Source organism: Protopterus annectens, chromosome 7.part0 (genome assembly GCF_019279795.1).
Source record: "Protopterus annectens isolate FY-2018-M chromosome 7.part0, PAN1.0, whole genome shotgun sequence".
NCBI classification, from domain to species: domain Eukaryota; kingdom Metazoa; phylum Chordata; order Ceratodontiformes; family Protopteridae; genus Protopterus; species Protopterus annectens.
Window position 1 is genome coordinate 1,624,657,948 of NC_056739.1, and position 17,503 is coordinate 1,624,675,450.

The 17,503-nt window shown below is 39.5% G+C and overlaps 1 protein-coding gene across 5 annotated transcripts in view; it reads right to left on the minus strand.

Annotated features, from left to right (window-relative positions):
- Window positions 1–17,503, minus strand: part of PRKCD (protein kinase C delta) — a 2,080,121-nt gene that overhangs the window by 443,517 nt on the left and 1,619,101 nt on the right. For all 5 annotated transcript variants that reach the window (XM_044078172.1, XM_044078174.1, XM_044078171.1 and 2 more), the window contains one exon: window positions 11,627–11,800. In XM_044078172.1, the coding sequence (XP_043934107.1) occupies window positions 11,627–11,800 (174 nt within the window). The remainder of the gene's footprint in view (window positions 1–11,626; window positions 11,801–17,503) is intronic.

The window sequence follows — 17,503 nt, forward strand, 5'->3', positions numbered from 1 at the left end:
ACATACCTCACACAAATCCACAACCTTATTCAAATATGTTCTAAAGTTCCAACTTCACATTCACAGAACCAAAGCAAAAATATAGCAAATCTTTTTGTGGGTAGAGATGATTTTACACTTTACAACGCCATCAGGTGAGGAAGCCATAGGGAAAGGTAATAGTATTGCCCAGCAAGAGTATGCTCTCCCAGAAATCACTTCTACCTCAAAGAAAAGCTTTAATCTGATAACATACAACTGACAGTAAAATATACAGTCTCACTAATGCCAAGAACAGATCACTGCTCACTCCTTTAGAAAGTAAACTGGCTCCCAGCCAAGTAAACAGCAGGTCTAGTACTAGGCTCCTTTGATTTAAACTGCTAAACCAAAACTCCTTCTCTTACGTAACAGAAAGATTTACAATCAGGGATAAAACTTACATCCTTGGATCTCAATCTATGAGGCCTACTCTCTCCACACTACCTTTACCACTAAGAAGTGCAGTAGCTACACCTTCTCCATATTAGGTCCCAAATTCTGGGAAACTACAAGACTAGTTTTAAGAACTCAGCTACCCTACTGCAAATCAGGAACACTCTCAAATGTTACCCAACTTAATTAGCAGAATGTTACTGCTTCCAAACATAACATAACTTAACCCATATAACATATTCCAGCTGGTACTCAATTTCTTTAACACTGCTTATGTTGTCCCTAGATAGCATTTGCTTGAACACCTAAACACAGGTCTATATCACTTCAGTGAAAAGTCAGTTCAGCAAATGGCATTTTCAGTTCACTTATGTTGAACATGCCGTTCTTAACTGATCATACTGAGATTGTGGTACAGTAAGGATTGGGAAATTTGTCCTTTCCCCACTGTAGTGGAATTTTGGAGTTGGCATATATAATTAGTGGAGGGGTGTATATGAGCGGAATTCGATGAACAGCATTTCCGATGAAATGCCGTTCGCTGAGACCCCCTAAACACATGCTATCTGCAGACTCTGTTCTGTTTTCTTCCTCCAACTGCCTGAATTTTCTACTATACCACCTTAATACTCCTCTATTCACCATCAGACTCCCTTTCCCACTCCTCTGTTTGTATTCTTCTCACCCTCACAGCTAGCTCTCAATACTTCCATTTTTTCAACAGATAACTCAATAAACATTCTTATCTCTTTAGCCGATTGCTTTCTTATTTCTTTCTCTCTCTCCTTTCCCACCATTCACACTACTAACACCACTGTCATTCTTACACTCACTTTACATCCATCTATCTATCTATCTATCTATCTATCTATCTATCTATCTATCTATCTATCCTTTGTTGACTGGATTAGTCCCACTAGGCTAATGGCCTTTTTTCAAGAGTGAGGTCAGAGGTATATTTATACTAGGGGAAATTTAGACAGGGCATGGGGGACCCCCCCCCTACTCTTTTCGATAGATGCCGTTCAATGCTTTACATCCACCTGAGCTACCACCAGTTCAAAGAGATGGGACTCAGGTTTAATGTCTCAGCTGGAGGAAGAGTTTTAAACCTGCATGCATCACCTTTTTACATAAGCGTTTTAAGACTATCTACTTTGTCAGACTCTACTGACAGACTTCTCTTTCTTGCCTTAACCTCATTCTTCTCCTCACTCTCTGTTTTCTAGTACTACTTATACAAAGCCTTTCACAGAAATATGTGCTTGTCATATTGTATATGCCTGTGCCTTGTAAACATCTGCTTACCACTGTACTTGTTTTAATGTTGGCATACCTGCACTTTGTGAATGCATTTTTGAAGCTATACTGAACTTTCAATCTCTGCTTATAAATTTTCATTTTAAAGTCTCCTTCTGTCATTGTTTTGTTTTCACTTCTGGGATGAGCCTGAAATAGGTCCATATGGATCAGTGCTCCATTTTGTTAAACAAATCTAAATTAGTAAATAAATAAACACACAGGCACTCTGAAAAAAGTCTAGTACTGCCAACATTTTGAATACAAACATTCAAGAAAAAAGAAACTTGACCTTAGACACACACACACACACACACACACACACACACACACACACACACACACACACAGACTTCCACACATCATAACATAAAAATGCCATTACTGCTAACAATGGAAATCAGTATTTCAAGTACAACAATGGAGTTGCACACAATAAAAATGGCCTAAATACATCAGCACTGAACACTCAAAACACTTTCATACATCATAACCATGACAACACCTAACAAAACATACCCCTCAACATGTAAATTATGAATAACACAAAGTTATACCAACTAAACTACTGTGTAAAGGACCAATCATCAGCATAACAAGAACATCACAACCTAATGTTCCAGAAACACAATAACTCGCACAATAGTCAAACATGCTGAACCTTTTAAAAGAAATCTTCAAATCTCCTACCGTTAATAAGAATGGCTGCTGACTCAGAGATTTAAAACAAACACTTCTCTTTCACAAATGACATGAAAGAGATATTAGTCTACCTTGCTTATATAAACAGCCTATAGTACTATTCTGCAAATATGTATCCTAGCATTGAAACATTTGCAGAATGGTAGCGAGGATTTCAAGATTTATGTAACTTGCGTACATACACCTAATTTAAACCGACTGCAACTCAACAACAGCTACACATTTCAAAGTTTAATATGAATGCTATCTTACTAATACACATTAGTGGGTCTATATAATTTCACTGAACAGTCACACTGTTGAATAGCATTTTATCGGAAATGCCATTCATCGAACCATCCCCCATGTGGGGCCCACACCCCCCACTAATTATATATACCAACTCCAAGACTGCATTACAGTGGGAAAAGGGCAAATTTTCTGATCCCTACTGTAACGTGATCTTAGTCAAAATGGTTTGATGGACAGCATTTCCGATGAAATGCCGTTTGACAATGTGGTCTTTCGAAGAAATAACAGGTATCCCACATTAGTGACACTACTCCCGCCTCAAAAATATGCAGAAAATCAAAAAGCATGTAATTTTGACAGGAGGAGGCTTGTTACCCAGAACCACTGACACTGCCTTTACTTGTATATACTAACCCCATGGTTGAGCATTAGTGGGGAACAAACAATCTCATAAAAAATATAGAAATATTCATTTCCTTCACTTTGCCAGTGCTAAATGTATCAAAACCTTCAATTTTAATCTTTCATGGGGTTGGTATAATGGTTAAGGTGTTTACCTCACAAAACAGATGATACAGGGTTTGATTCTTGTCTTTCAAAAGGAAATTGGCTAGGCTTAAAATGACCAGCAAGGGCAGACAGCCTAGCACTTACCTATGACCCTATGATAACATATCATTTTGATGACACCTGTAGTCTATAACCACTGTTGCCAATATGCAAAATTTATCAATGCCAGTGTTGAGCAATGACACATGTATGCATACCAATCTACATACATTCAAACAAACGTACACATTTTTGCACCCAAACACCTCCAAGACAGAGGCTTCCTCCATACTCTCTTATTTATATATATATATATATATATATATATATATATATATATATATATATTATACACACAGACACACACACACACATATATATATATATATATATATATATATATATATTTCTACACACACACACACACCAACTCCACAGTCACACAATTCCCACAGCAGCATACCTCTTCTCTCCTATCGCAAAATGTCAGTTACTTTCTGTGTACATCCCTGCTCTTAGACTGTAACAAAAGTGAAAGAACAAGTGACAAATATAATTCAACTTGATGCAATAAAATGTGCACACAAAGCCTGATTCCTTACCCCCCACTACCCACAAATGACAGCTACCTGTTCATATGTCTGATGCCTGACTGAGAGGAAACTGGAAAAATATTAAATCTTGGAAACGTATTCCAACTTGTTTCACCTAGACAGTACGGGTATCCTTAGATAAGCTATAGAGACCTTCTGTGCACACCTCTGAAATTTGATTAATAAGGAAAGTTAAGGAAATAATGACCAACCTGTCCCAAGTACACACATCAGCCAGAAGAGTTCTTTATACGCCCACCCCCAAAATGCACTGTGTATCGACGGATAAAACTACTGGTATTATTTTTCTACAGAGTAACATACAAGCTTACACTGCCCCTTACAAGGATACACACCCTACTACATTACTGCTGCCTTAACTGTTACAGTTTAATGAAATAACTGAAGATACTACATTACACAAGCATAGCACTTGCCAACTAGTGCAAACAAACCCTCTGAAACTGTCAAGTGTTTAAATGCTTTCTGAGTTGCATTGCATTGCTTGACTTACCTTACCCTAAATCTTCAAGAGCAGTTTAACATACATTTATTTATTTTATTTTACATTTGTTGACCGGGCTGGTCCAACTGGATTCATGTCCATTTTCAGCAGAGGCCCGGGGAGAAAAGCTCCAAGTGAGGTACATTTCAGCATTATTCATTAAAATCATTTAACAGTACAAAAAGTTACACATATAGTTCAGGGAAGAAAAAAAATATTTTGACAGTGTCTGCAATAAGCAAAATAAGAACATCATGGGGAAAAACGAAATTGAATTTAGTAATAAGTTTTTGAAAAGATTAGAAGCAAGATAAGTGAGAGTTTTAGGAAGAGAATACTAGCTAGTCAGGGTTAGAGCAGGGGCAGAACCAGTGAGTTAGGAGGTGAGTTTTGAGTTGGGATTTGAAGCTGGGAATTGTGGAGAGAGCACTGAGGTTGGAAGGAAGGGAGTTCCAGGCTTTTCCAATTGTGATGGAGAACATACATAGATGCATACATATATACATGCATAAATAAATAAAGGGGCAGTTCAATACAATCACCACTCAGAACATAATATCCTATTTCTGTAAAAAGAAGTTGCTAGTGCTGAACACATTTACAGAAACTCCAATTCTGCCGACATAAACAGTCGGTGTTACCCCTCCCCCCAAACAACTCTTTCTGCTGAGGTCATCATTGAGACTGCTCCACCAATCACAGAAGCAGTACCAGCTAAAGGATTAAGGGAAAGCCACATCAGAGAAATAGGAGGTCGATCTGATTTCTTGTGACTTTCTACCACTTTACAGACAGCATTAATTGGTCAATTAACACCTTTCAAACTGCCAGGGTAAAATAAAAGGAAAGCATTCAAACTTATGATGAGCTGTAAATGGCATTCTGACACATTCTCTATCAAGGCATTTTAATGCAATGCAAGACTATTTTGTTCTTATTTTTGCTTTACAGTTCTGGCTGAGTTTCTCCCTGGGTCCTAGTGCCTGTTTTCTAGCCCCCCCCCCTTTGAAAAACTGTACTGATGCACGTTCGGTCAATATGCTTCTCAACGTCTTTTATCTACATACTACTGTCCTGTAAAACTAGCAGCCACAATGTAATTATGTACTACAGCAGCAGCAGTGGTAACAGTTCAGCTTTGAAATGCTACTAAACTGCGGAAAAATGTAACAACTAATACAGGATTCTTATGCAATACAGTAATACAGTAAAAAATAATAAGTAGACTTTGAGGGAACATGGGCAAAATTCTTGGCTAGGTTTTATAAGGGCCTCCAGGCCAATAGCCTAGTATCATCCTATGAAGTACAAACTGATACTCATTTTCGTTCTTTTAGCAGCAGGTGGCATTATATGCAGCAGATTCTCTGCAAATCTCAGGCGAAATAGTCAAACCAAGAGCAGCTCTGAAGAGTTGAGCACAAACCCATGCAAAGGAGGTCATAGGTCAATACTAGGCTACTGATTCAGAGCCACAATATCCCAAACTGTAGGCATCCATTGACAATTGTAATTTATACCTAGTTTCAACCTCTTTCAATGACGGCCTGAGGGGCCGGACCTGGGGTGTATTTATGACTGCCCATCCATCTGTTTGTTGATTATGCTTACAGAGGATTAGAGAGTTACTCTGATTTATATCTAAAGAAAGCCCATTCCACAAAAGAGGGATTCTCTGGGATATGTATGGGCCTGATAAAGAAGGAATAGAGAGGGATGATAACTTTCTTAGATCTGGAAGAAATAGTCCCAGTGATTAGTCTGGCTAGTTAAAAGGATTTCCTTACAACACTGGATAAATGGTGATTAAATCATAGCTTATTGCTGATGAACATGTCCAGGTTCCTACTGGTTAAGACAGCTTTCAAAGAGGTGTTATCTATGTGGTAGATTCATTGCTGCTCAGTTTTGCCAAAGGACACAGTGCTAAATTTCTTGGCATTTAGTTTTAGGCCAAGGTGGTCTAGGCATCACTTATTGGTGGGTGTCAGTCCCTCCTGAACAATCTAAAAGTCATATAGGGTGTTAATGACAACTCCAAGTTTGCAGTCATCTGAAAACTTGGTGAGCTACAGGCCTTTGATGTCAGCCTTGAAAACAGAGAAGCAAATATCAAAGAGAAATGGTCCTAGAACTGATCAGTGGTGCACACCACTGGTAACGACTCTTTTCATGGAGAGCATGCCTCCAACACTAACAGACTGAGTTCTTTCTGTCCATTAGCCAGTTTGCTATCCAAGTTTAATAAGCTAACTGATAATTCCAGAGCATGGGATAGTATCAAAGTCATTGGCCAGGTCCAGGTAGGCAGTGTGAATCATTCTGTCTGAGACTAATGAATCAGTGACTTGCTCAAAGTTGTTCATCAGGTTCAGAATGCAGAATCTGCCTTTAACAAACCTAAAATGGCTTGGGTGCAGGGCTTGTAGACCACCTGTACGCTTGTTAGTAAGTTCCATAATGACACATTCCACTGTTTTGCAGATAAGGCTAGACAGGCTGGTTCCCTCTTGTGGTGCGGGATGACTACTGTAGTTCTCATTTCCTCTGGAATGGATCCGATGGAAAGGATGAGGTTGAATAGGCTTAGTAAAAAGTCTAACAAACTGTGTCTGATGTTGACAAGAAGGTAGCCTGGCACATTATCAAGTCCCAAGGAACTAGCATGTTTGGCTTTGAAGCATTTAGGCCATGCTTGGAGATGACTAAAGGGGGTGAGGTGTAGGTGTTCTAATAAGTTCACCAACAAAATACAATCAATGCAACAAAGCCTAAACCAAGACTTGCCTCCTTCTGCTGCAACCCTTTTAGTTGAGGGCTGACCACCACAGCCAATTCTGCTACTGCCAAAACAGCTAACTCAAAGAATAATGGACAACCTTGCCTGGTGTGATATAGGGAAATATTGCCAGCCCAGGTCCTCCTCAGGACCCACTCGCCACACCACAAAGGCCCTTGGGGGAGGGTAGCCCAATGGTTAAGGTGTTTGCCTTACAAACACAAGGTGCAGGGTTCGAGTCTCACAAGGGATAATTGGCAAGGCTTAAAATGGCTTGCAAGGGCAGTTAGCTTAGTACTAATCTATGAACCTTATAAGAGCCAAATACAGTCTTCTTCACAACTACTAAGGCCCTGCTAAGAGCCAAAACAGTCTTTCTCAAGACTGACCAGGAATAGCAAAGCCCTTTTCAGGACTTAGATTTGAACCACCAGGAGTAATAACTATTCCAGTAAATGTGTTTTTCCATCCTGATTTTTACCCACCACACAAGTGGGCTACACTCTGACAGGAAGCGGATACCACTGTTGGTTTTTGTTACCCAGCCCAGCTATCTGGAATTTTGTAAATAATCCCATGTCATTTGTGAACATTGATAAGATTTATATAGAAGTGCATGTTATGTACTGAGTTAAATGTAACCACAGCATGCCCTGCTGACTTAGAATTTGACATACAAACTATATACCTGTGCACATGTATGTTTTAACAGGAGAAACTAGAACATACAAAGTTAACTTGCAAAACTTCAAGAAAATAAGTTGAAATTAAATTATTTTATGATTGTGTTATAAAAGTTAGTTTCAATGAAGCAAGGAGACAGGATGTCTAGAACTAGGGTGCCTTCTGCATTGTTTTGTGTTTTATTGTTTTATGTCTTCTAGCAACTGCAAACACCTGAAGGCTGTGTATTTTTCACAAAGAGATGTCAAATGCTACAATGGTGGGTTTAGCTTGCGAACTTAAGTCAGCTGATAAAAAGGGATGTCATCCAAACCAACCCAGCAGTAATATTTGATATTAATTTAAGAACTCTCTCAGAGAGAGAGAGAGAGAGAGAGAGAGAGAGAGACTGTGCATTTTGTATTTTGTCTTGGACCTAGCAAGAACATCCACTCATCCTCACCATCTGCACTTGCCTTGCTGTAAGTAAGATTTAGGGCATAGTATCTCTTTTATATATATATATAGGAATATAGTCAATATCAGTTTAGATGTTTTCAGTATTTATTTGAAACTGTCCTGCAATGTTGTTTTAAAATATTTCCTGTAATTTTGAACTCTGAAGTTACTGTGATTTACTGAGTATTGTCTTGTTCTGTTATTATTTATTATTAAATATATTTAAACTTATCTTTATGGCTGATATTTGTGAAATATATTTAAGCTCAGAGTACTTGCATAACTATTTGGTTATACTGTACAGGCCACTCCTAAATAGCCTTGCTTGGTCAGATTACCATTTGGATTAATAGTAACATTACACGGTAGGAATGGACACCCTCTGTAAGGGCCTTATAGTACCTGATAAGTAGGGGCTGGTGGCAGTGGAAACTAACTTATAGTCTGGGCAGAAGGGGGCACAGCTAGTAAACCTGTGCCAGTCTTTCCCAGGTGTGTGTGTGTGTGTGTGTGTGCGTGTGTGTGCGTGTGTGTCAGTTACTTGAGCCAGGACATGAAGCACTGGTTGGACAGAGAGGGTGCTGGAGGTCTTGGCTTGGCCCCTCAGCTGAGATATTAACTCTATAGCAGTGCCAGTGGGGAGTCTTATTGGGGATCTGGAGAAAGAGGGAGAAACTAGCCCCCGACTGAGTGTGGTCTCTGTGTGCTCTTAAGGGAAATTACACTTTACTGTGTGTGTACTTGTCATCCCCCCAGTGTGCACGTCCCCTAGCTGTTGCCAGTGGTGAGGAGTGAGGCTCCTTGACTAATGGGCCAGTGCACGGGCATCACAACTTGTACCAGCCTTACAGAACTCCATTCACCACTCTCTGTTAACCATTGCTTCCAGCTCTGGATCCTGATACAGTGCATTTGACTGAATGAACTCTCACAGGAATTCCAAGTCCAAGCATAGTAGCCCTTTTTAATATCAAACAACACAATATTAGCCCAAGTATTCAGCTCTGCCTAAGCTTCAATGTTTAAGAAATATACCACTACCCTCCTATGAGTTATCTACTATCAGTCTTCCACTCATGAAACTACAGTGCATTTCCTAACATTATTCTGCATAGTATACTGCCTAACATACTGTCTAGTCTACTGACAAGGGCTTTGGGTAGCATTTTGATATCATTTAAAATTAAAACAGGCCAACAGTTGCTAGGTCTATAAGATTCCCAAACTCTGAAGCACTGCAACTCTTGCTCTCCTTGTTGAGGATGACATCTTTCCTGCACATTTGATATTTCAATATTCTGTTGCAGTGCCCTTGTTAGAGCTTTCACATCTACAGAATTATACTGGCAACCCCTCCAAGGCTCTAGCCTGATCTCTCTCCTTTCTCCACGTTGTGTTCCTTACTTTCTTTTCTCTGTCCAGTTGCCTGACTTTTTCTTATCTTAATCAATAGCTATGTCTCCAGTTCCTGACCCAACTAAATAATCACTGTCTTGGTCCCATACAAAATTCCTGAATTAGTGTGTAGGTACTGGCCTTCAAAGGAATACATGTTAGTGAAACACAGCAGAGAATTAGCTCACATCAGAACTGTTTTAGTTATTAGTGCAATTACATCTCCATTTCTTCTGGCTAAGTTACATTACAAAGTTCCTTCCGCTTTACTGCAGCATTTCTGTTATTCACAGTTAATGAATACTGAAATATCAAACTGCATGAGTACACTAGCACAATCAATGGTAGCACTTTGAAAATATACTTACTAGAGGAAAAAAATTAACAGGTCAAAACTATAACCAATCACAAAAGGAAAACAGTTTCCTTTTGTGATCAGGTAATCAAAACCACTGTAGTCTTACGGTTAAGGTGTACGGTTGGGTTAAGGGCAAAATGCAATGTTAAGCTATAATTAGCACCTCTGTGACAATACTGGTAAGTCTGGTTAGAACTAAGTATGGTGTAGCATATGTTTCAAAGGAATGCTGGCATCTTTTACTTCAACTATCAACTGTAATGGTAGCCAATTAAAAATACAAGAGGTGTGTGCATGTGTATCATTTATTTATTTTTTTTAAGGTGGGAATAAGCAAAGTATGTCTAGGATGCGTGCTGTTTATGTACATTACATACATATTTAAAATCAACAATATGTTATACTTGCTGTAATAGAGAAGAAATGCAATAATGTTAACTAACAATTATATACATATACACACACATATACATATGTATGTGTGTGTGTGTATAGAAATGTGTATGTATGTATATATATATATATATATATATATATATATATATATATATATATATATATATATATATTCAGAATTGGAAGGATGGCAAAAGCTATCCAGCACTGAATGCTTATTTTATACATTGTTATGAAAATATATGTTGCCAGTAAAGCAGATAATATGAGCAAACAAAAGTTTTAGCAGACTACATGTGGTATGACTTAACTAAAGCTAATTAACTTTAAAATATCTTCTAACAACTTTGTTAGAAATTGCAGTTTATTCTGAGTCCAGGGTAACTGATTTATCTTTGAGGGGGGACAATAGCACCTGAGAGTTTTGTACACATTTCATCCACCATGTCCCACTGCTTATTTGAGCCAGTAATGAAATCAACTATTTACTGATCTTTGGGGTTTCATTACAGGTGTACTGGTGAGTGTTGCCATCCATGAGGTGCTGTAAACTTTGTTTTAAAATGTGAACTCCAGTACACTGTGCCTTGAAATGCTCAATTCATCCCACCAAAACTTCTCAATTTTGCTGTTTTATCCCCCTCTAATCAGTACATATGATGCAAATAACAGCAGCTATATTTTACTTATTCAGGATGGAAAAAAAGATCCATGAAAATGCCAAAGGAAAAATTAATTATCAGACAGGGAAGCAAGGCTCCAGAACTAGTTTTTCATGTCTTGTTACTTACACAAAAGTCTTGATTTAACATTTTTACCATGCATTGATTACAATCTGCAATAATTTATTTCCCAGTTCTGTAGCACATCTATACATAGTGCTAGCATTGACACAGGGCACTGTGCCTCATCTTGGTACACTGTTTTTGCAGAGGCTCCAGGAGAAATGTGAGACCAACTACAGTGAGTCTTGACAATTTCAAAATTAAAGTATGATTCAGCTAGAATAACAGTGAATTCTGTATGACATCTCTGAGAGAGATGCACATCAGAGTAGTAGGAATACTCTTGCAGTTTTGGAATTAATTCTCTCTTAATTTTCACTATAATGGGGACAGCAGTTATGATCCTCAGGCTTTCAAATTGCACTCCCACTCTTTTCAGATCTTTATTTAAAAAAATAGTGAGTGCATGGGGTTATCACACACAGATCTAATATGACATTAACTGAACACTTTTAAATGGCACTAAAGATAAATAGATATGTTGTTTGTGAGCCATACCTTTGTTTGAAAAGTGCAATAGAGATGAGTAAGGAATGGACAATCCCAGGCCAGTGAAAGAACTCGCTTTTCCACCATGGTGCATTCAACATCATCATCAATCAATACTACATCCTTCTTCAGTGCTTTTACTGCAAAGAATTCATTCCTCCCTTTTAGTTCTGCTAAGAAGACCTATACAAGAAAAACACAAAGTCAGATATGTTGCCATATACTGTATAGGGATATCTGCACAAAAATGCAGTGTTAAAAAATAATGTAACGAGGAAGGGAAAAAAAAATCTTGGAAGGGGGATGGGGCTTTCATGTACAGTGAAAATTATGTATATGTAGTATACAGCAAACTACACATACTTCCACGCTAAAGGCATCATTTCACACAAAAGTGTTTTCTGGTTTGCTGTCCACTAGACTGACAATACAATTGTGTAAGAACTTAACAATAATAATAGACATTCCAGTAGATCCGTGTTGCAATACTCACTACTTTGACTTAAGCCACAAAAGTCCAGACATCTGGCTCGAAGCTCAGTGCCTTTACTCCACCAGGCTGGGGGAATCTAACTTTCAGGAATGTCAGGGCACATCCTGTATAAAGCTGACATCTGCCTGCACCATTTTAGAGTTTTCTCACCATGGGTAACCACAGGTCATCCATCCTGCTAGGCCCTAAGTAAAGTCCTAAGGATTCTATGTAAACAGAGGCACAACTGTATACTTTCTAGATCAATGTTTTAGAGAAAAAGGGTTTCTCAAGGCTATCCAAACTTTAACAGGTCAGAGTCCCAGAGAAGGAGGAATGGGGTTAAAATCCATATGGATTGGTTACCCCCCCCCCCCTCTAGAATACCAGAGGAGAGAAAAGAATAGGGCACAGAATGAGGGAACCAGTACTACAACTTATCTACTCAAACATCTACCATTAAAACAAGTGTTTTTTTTTAACAACTATATTCTGTACTTTGTACAGACCACTGTTGCAGTAGTCCTTACTGCTGGGAAAGTCCCAGAATTTAAGAGGTTAGGGAGACAGACTGATTGTTAGGTTTGGGCTGTAACAAGCCCTGCAGAATAGCAGTTGCAAACCCAGCCCTAGTCCTGGAATCAATGTCTAGTTTACAGTGCTTAGAAAAGGTATGAAGTGATGACCAAGTAGCTATCTCAAGAATATCCTTTGCACTCAACTCCCCTCAAAAAGGACACAATGATCATTGTGCTCTTATTATGCTGGCTCTCAGTCCCTTGCAACTTCTGTCCATGAGGAAAGTAACAGAATAAAATACAAGTGAGCCATTTAGAGACTTGTCTGCTTGGAAACTGCACTTCCCTCCTTCCTGAATGTAAAAGAAACAAATAATTTATTTTAATTTTTATTTATTTCCAGTTTGATGACCAGGGAGGGTCCACTGGGCTCAAGGAGCCCGTTTTCAGTGGAGGCCTGGGAAGAAATGCTCCATAACACATAGTAGAAATAGTATCAGTTAAGCAAATAGTAAATATTATACAGTAAAACTTAAGCAAAGTAAAATAGCAACATAGAATGATATACAATGCATATTTATATGTTTACACATTAGAGAACAGTAGTACAGAGTCAACATTGTACTGAGGTTTTAAATCATCTGAGAATGGTATAAAAGTAACATTTGTAAGAAAACAGTAAGCAAGACTAATCCCCTGTAGGGTAAGGTGGAAGGTAGTTTATGTGTAATGGATGTATTTATGTATTAGTCAGGATTGGGTAGGTAGAGTGCAATTGCATTTCCACTTATCAGAGAGGTAAGAATGGAGCTTGGTTTTGAAGTGTTCAAAGTTTTCAGAAATTCTTAGAGAAGGAGGTAGAGAATTCCATTTCTTGGCTAAGGAAAAGGATAGGAGAAGGTGACCAGGGGGATGATTTGGTTTGTATACAGAAATTAGATTTTGGTGGACAGATCTTAGAGTTCTGTGAGGGATGTATAGTGGTGAGATGTTTGTTAGTGCAGGGCATTTAGTAGGTTTAAAAATAAGCCTGTGGGCTGTGGGGAGTTGGAGGTAGTCCCGGTAGTTGGGTAGTTCTAGCCATTGCAGCAGGTGGAGAGGTATGCAGTGGTAGGTAGAGTATTTGGACTTGGTGGCGAACTTTGAGAATTTGCTGCAACAGGTTTCCAGTTTAGAAGAGATAGAGGAAGATAGGTTGGTTAGTAGGGGGGCATCATATTTCAGAGATGGTAGTAAGTAGGTAGTGGCGAGGGTCTGTCTTGTTGAAAGAGAGAGAAAGTGGGAGTTTCTGTACAGCATGCCAAGTTTCTGGTGTGTTTTCTTAATAGTTAGCTGAAGACGGGTATCAAATTTTAGGTGTTCATCAGTAGTAACCCCAAGAAGTTTAGCAAAGGGAACTTCTATAGTGGAGTTGGCATGGCTGATAATATTGAAAGAGGTTTTGTCAAGAGGGTGAGATTTTGAGGGAGAGAACAGTAGAATTTAAATTTGCTGGCATTTAGAGAGAGGTGATTTTGAAGCATCCAGTTCTCAGTAGTAGAAAAAGCAGTATGGGTTTTTGTTTGGAGCTCGGGGAGGTTAGAAGCAGAGCAAACTAAAGTGGAGTCGTCTGCGTATTGAACTATCTTAGTGTTAGGAATGGCTGAATGGAATTCATTAATAAAGATATTAAAGAGCATTGGGTGGTTGGGGTTGGAAGGAAGGCTGAGGTGCCAGTTTTCCATTTCGTGGCCTGAGATCTGTCAGAGAGGCAGCTGCTGAACCAGGTACGGGTGTTGTGTGAGAGATTAAGATTAGAAAGGTGGTTTAGAAGGTGGGAAAGGGAGACATTATCAAAAGCCTTGGAGAGGTCAAAGAGGACTGTGGATACAAGTTCTCCAGAGTCACGGGCGTGGTTTACTATGCCTAGGAAAGAGAGAAGAGCAGTTATTTGCTATGGCCAAGATGGAATCCATGCTGTGTTGGGGTGAGGAGTTGGTTATTTGTAAGGAAAGGCATGGGCTGGAGGTGGATGCATTTCTCAAGAATTTTTTAAATAGATGAGAGAATGGCTATGGGTCGGAAGTTGGAGATGTTATTATTTTTGCCTCCTTTGAGGAGGGGTAGGATAAAGGCTGCATGCCACAGTTTGGGGACATATGATTCTTGTATGGATCTGTTGATGAGAATGCTAATGGGGATGGCAATGTATGGATCTGTTAATGAGAATGCTAATGGGGATGGTGATGCCGTCTGCTGCAAGTTTTAGAAAGAGTGAGGGGATGTTGTCAGGGGCATTGCAGCATGGCTTAAGCTTAGAGAGAAGTATTTTTATATATTATAGGTTCATAGGTTCATACTAGGCTATCTGCCCTAGGGCATTTATAAGCCTAGCCCATAGATATGTGGCTTTCGCCACCCCTTTAGTTTGAATAAAACTATGCCTATTATTTTGCTGTGCCTCTGTCAAGCAGTGACACTGAAGTAATCCCTGGGGTATATCTGCGATCTCCCATCCATTGGTCAAGATTCCTCTTGAACAAGGCCAGCGAGGTGCTCTGCCTCACATGTACCGGGATTTTGTTCCACAGCATAGGGAGTCTCTGGGTGATGAATCTGTCCCTCCAGCACGTCCTATTAATAACCGTGTCAAGGTTTAAGTCTCCCGCCCTTGTGGTTCTGAGGGATCTAGATTTCTTGAGGTGAAGCATATTCATCAAATCTGGGTTTGACATGGCCTTATATGTCAGGCACAGGTCACCTCTGAGCAAGCGGTATGAGACTGAATAGAGCTGGAGTTCTTTCAGTCGGGCAGCATAAGACATATTTTTGAGACCCTTTATCCTCTTGGTGTGGAACTTTTGGGGCCTTTCCAGCTGCTGCAGGTGTCGGGTCAGATACATTCCTAATGGGGCATTGTACTCAATCATAGGTCTAAAGAGTGATGAGTACAGGGGGACGATGACCTCCCTTGATCTAGATGTGAATCCCTTCATGATCAGGTGGGCAATGTAGAAGGTTTTCCTGACCACTTTAGCAACATGAGTGTCAAACGAAAGGCTAGTGTCAACCTGGGTCCCCAGGTCCCTGATGACTTCTTCTGTGCTCAGTGGATTGCCACCTATATGGTAGCTAGGGGTAACCTTGTTTTTCCCGAAGGGTATGACTATGCATTTCTTGGCGTTTAACTTTAGGCCATGGCTCTGGCACCAGTTATCCATTTCTGTAAGGCCCTTCTGAAGGATATCTGTGTCAGAAGTGTTTTCGACTATGGCACCCAGTTTGCAGGCATCTGCAAACTTTGTCAGCCATAACCCTCCTGTGTTTGCTTGTACTTCAGAAAAGTAGATGCCGAACAAGAGTGGACCCAGGACTGAGCCCTGTGGTACACCACTTGTGACAGGCTTTGAGGTGGAAATGGGTTTGAGATGAAATATGGGAGAAGAGATAGGTATGGATAGTTGGGGAGGGGGTTTGAGTAGGGGGGGGAACTGTTGTTTGGGAAGGTCTTGGTGAGTTCTACTATGGAGTTAGTAAAGAAGGAGTTGAATAGAGTAGCTATTTCTAGGTCAGATTTACTAGTGTCAGGGCAAGGATTGTTTTTGGTACCTTGGTTGAGAAGAGAGTTGATGGACTTCCAGAATTGTTTGGCGTTTTTGGAATGATTAGTTTGGAGTTTGGTATAGTATGATTTTTTATCCTGTATAATGTTTTTTGGCTAGGTTACAGAGTTGTTTATATTTAAGAAGGGTGTCAGGGTGTTTACTGCGATGGCAACATTTACAGGTTTTGTCCCTTTGTTGCACAAGTGTTTTGGTATCTTTAGTAAGCCATGGGGCAGAATTGGTTTTTGCATGTTTTGTTCTAGGAGGGGCTTGCGAGCTAAGGGTATCTAAGAAGGTTGAGTTGAAGAATTCAACGGCATGGTCTACAGGAAGAGTTTTTAGATTGTCCCAGTTTATTAGTTTGAGAGAAGTGGAGAAAGTTGTGGGGTTAAAGTTTGTGAGGTTTCATGTATGGATATATTGGTGTAGGTGAGGAGTGGAGGGGATTGCTCTATGGATGAAGGCTGCCAAGTGGTCACTAATGGAATCTGGTAAGGTACCACTGTGGGAGATTTTATTTGGGTGAGAGACTAGGATCCAGTCAAGTATGGAACCTGGGGGGGTTGTTTTTATTGGGTCTGGTAATGGCATTTGTAAATTGGGTGAAATTAAATAGACTGATTGAGATGGCGGGATTATTTTTTTATTTTTTATTTATTTATTTATTTATAGTTGATTTACCAGGATTGTCCATTGGGTCCGAAGTACCCGTTTTCAATGGAGTCCTGGGGAGAAAAGCTCCAATAATAAAGATACAAAGATTACAAAAGTTCACATTTAACACTTACAATCATGAAAAAACATATTATCAAAAGTAACAGTAAGCAAAACTATAACAAGGTTTACACTGTAATCATTTACAATCATGTTTAAACAGGTTGTCAAAAGCAGTAGTAACAAATACTAAAACAGTGGCCGACAAAGGTAGTAGATTGTGGGTTCATGACAAAAACAATGGAACAGGTGGTTACAAGGTAAAATATCTAAGGTTTAAGCAGCTGCATGAAGAATACTTCAGTTACATTATGTGTGAGAAGCATAGCATCGCTGTAGTAAAATATGTAGTATCTTGAATGGAATAGAAGAATCTAAGAATTACTAGGTGTTATTACATTTGTTTATTTATAGTATTTGGTTGTATCTGATGTGGCTGTCTTATAAGGGGCTGGCTAGACTAGGAGGGATGAGAGCAGGAGCATTCCCAGGAGGATGTTAAGTATGTGTACAGGGATTTTTTAAAAGCTGGGAGGTTAGTAGTGGTGCGGATGGAGGGGGGGGGGGAATTCCATTGCCTTGCCAGGGCAAACGATAG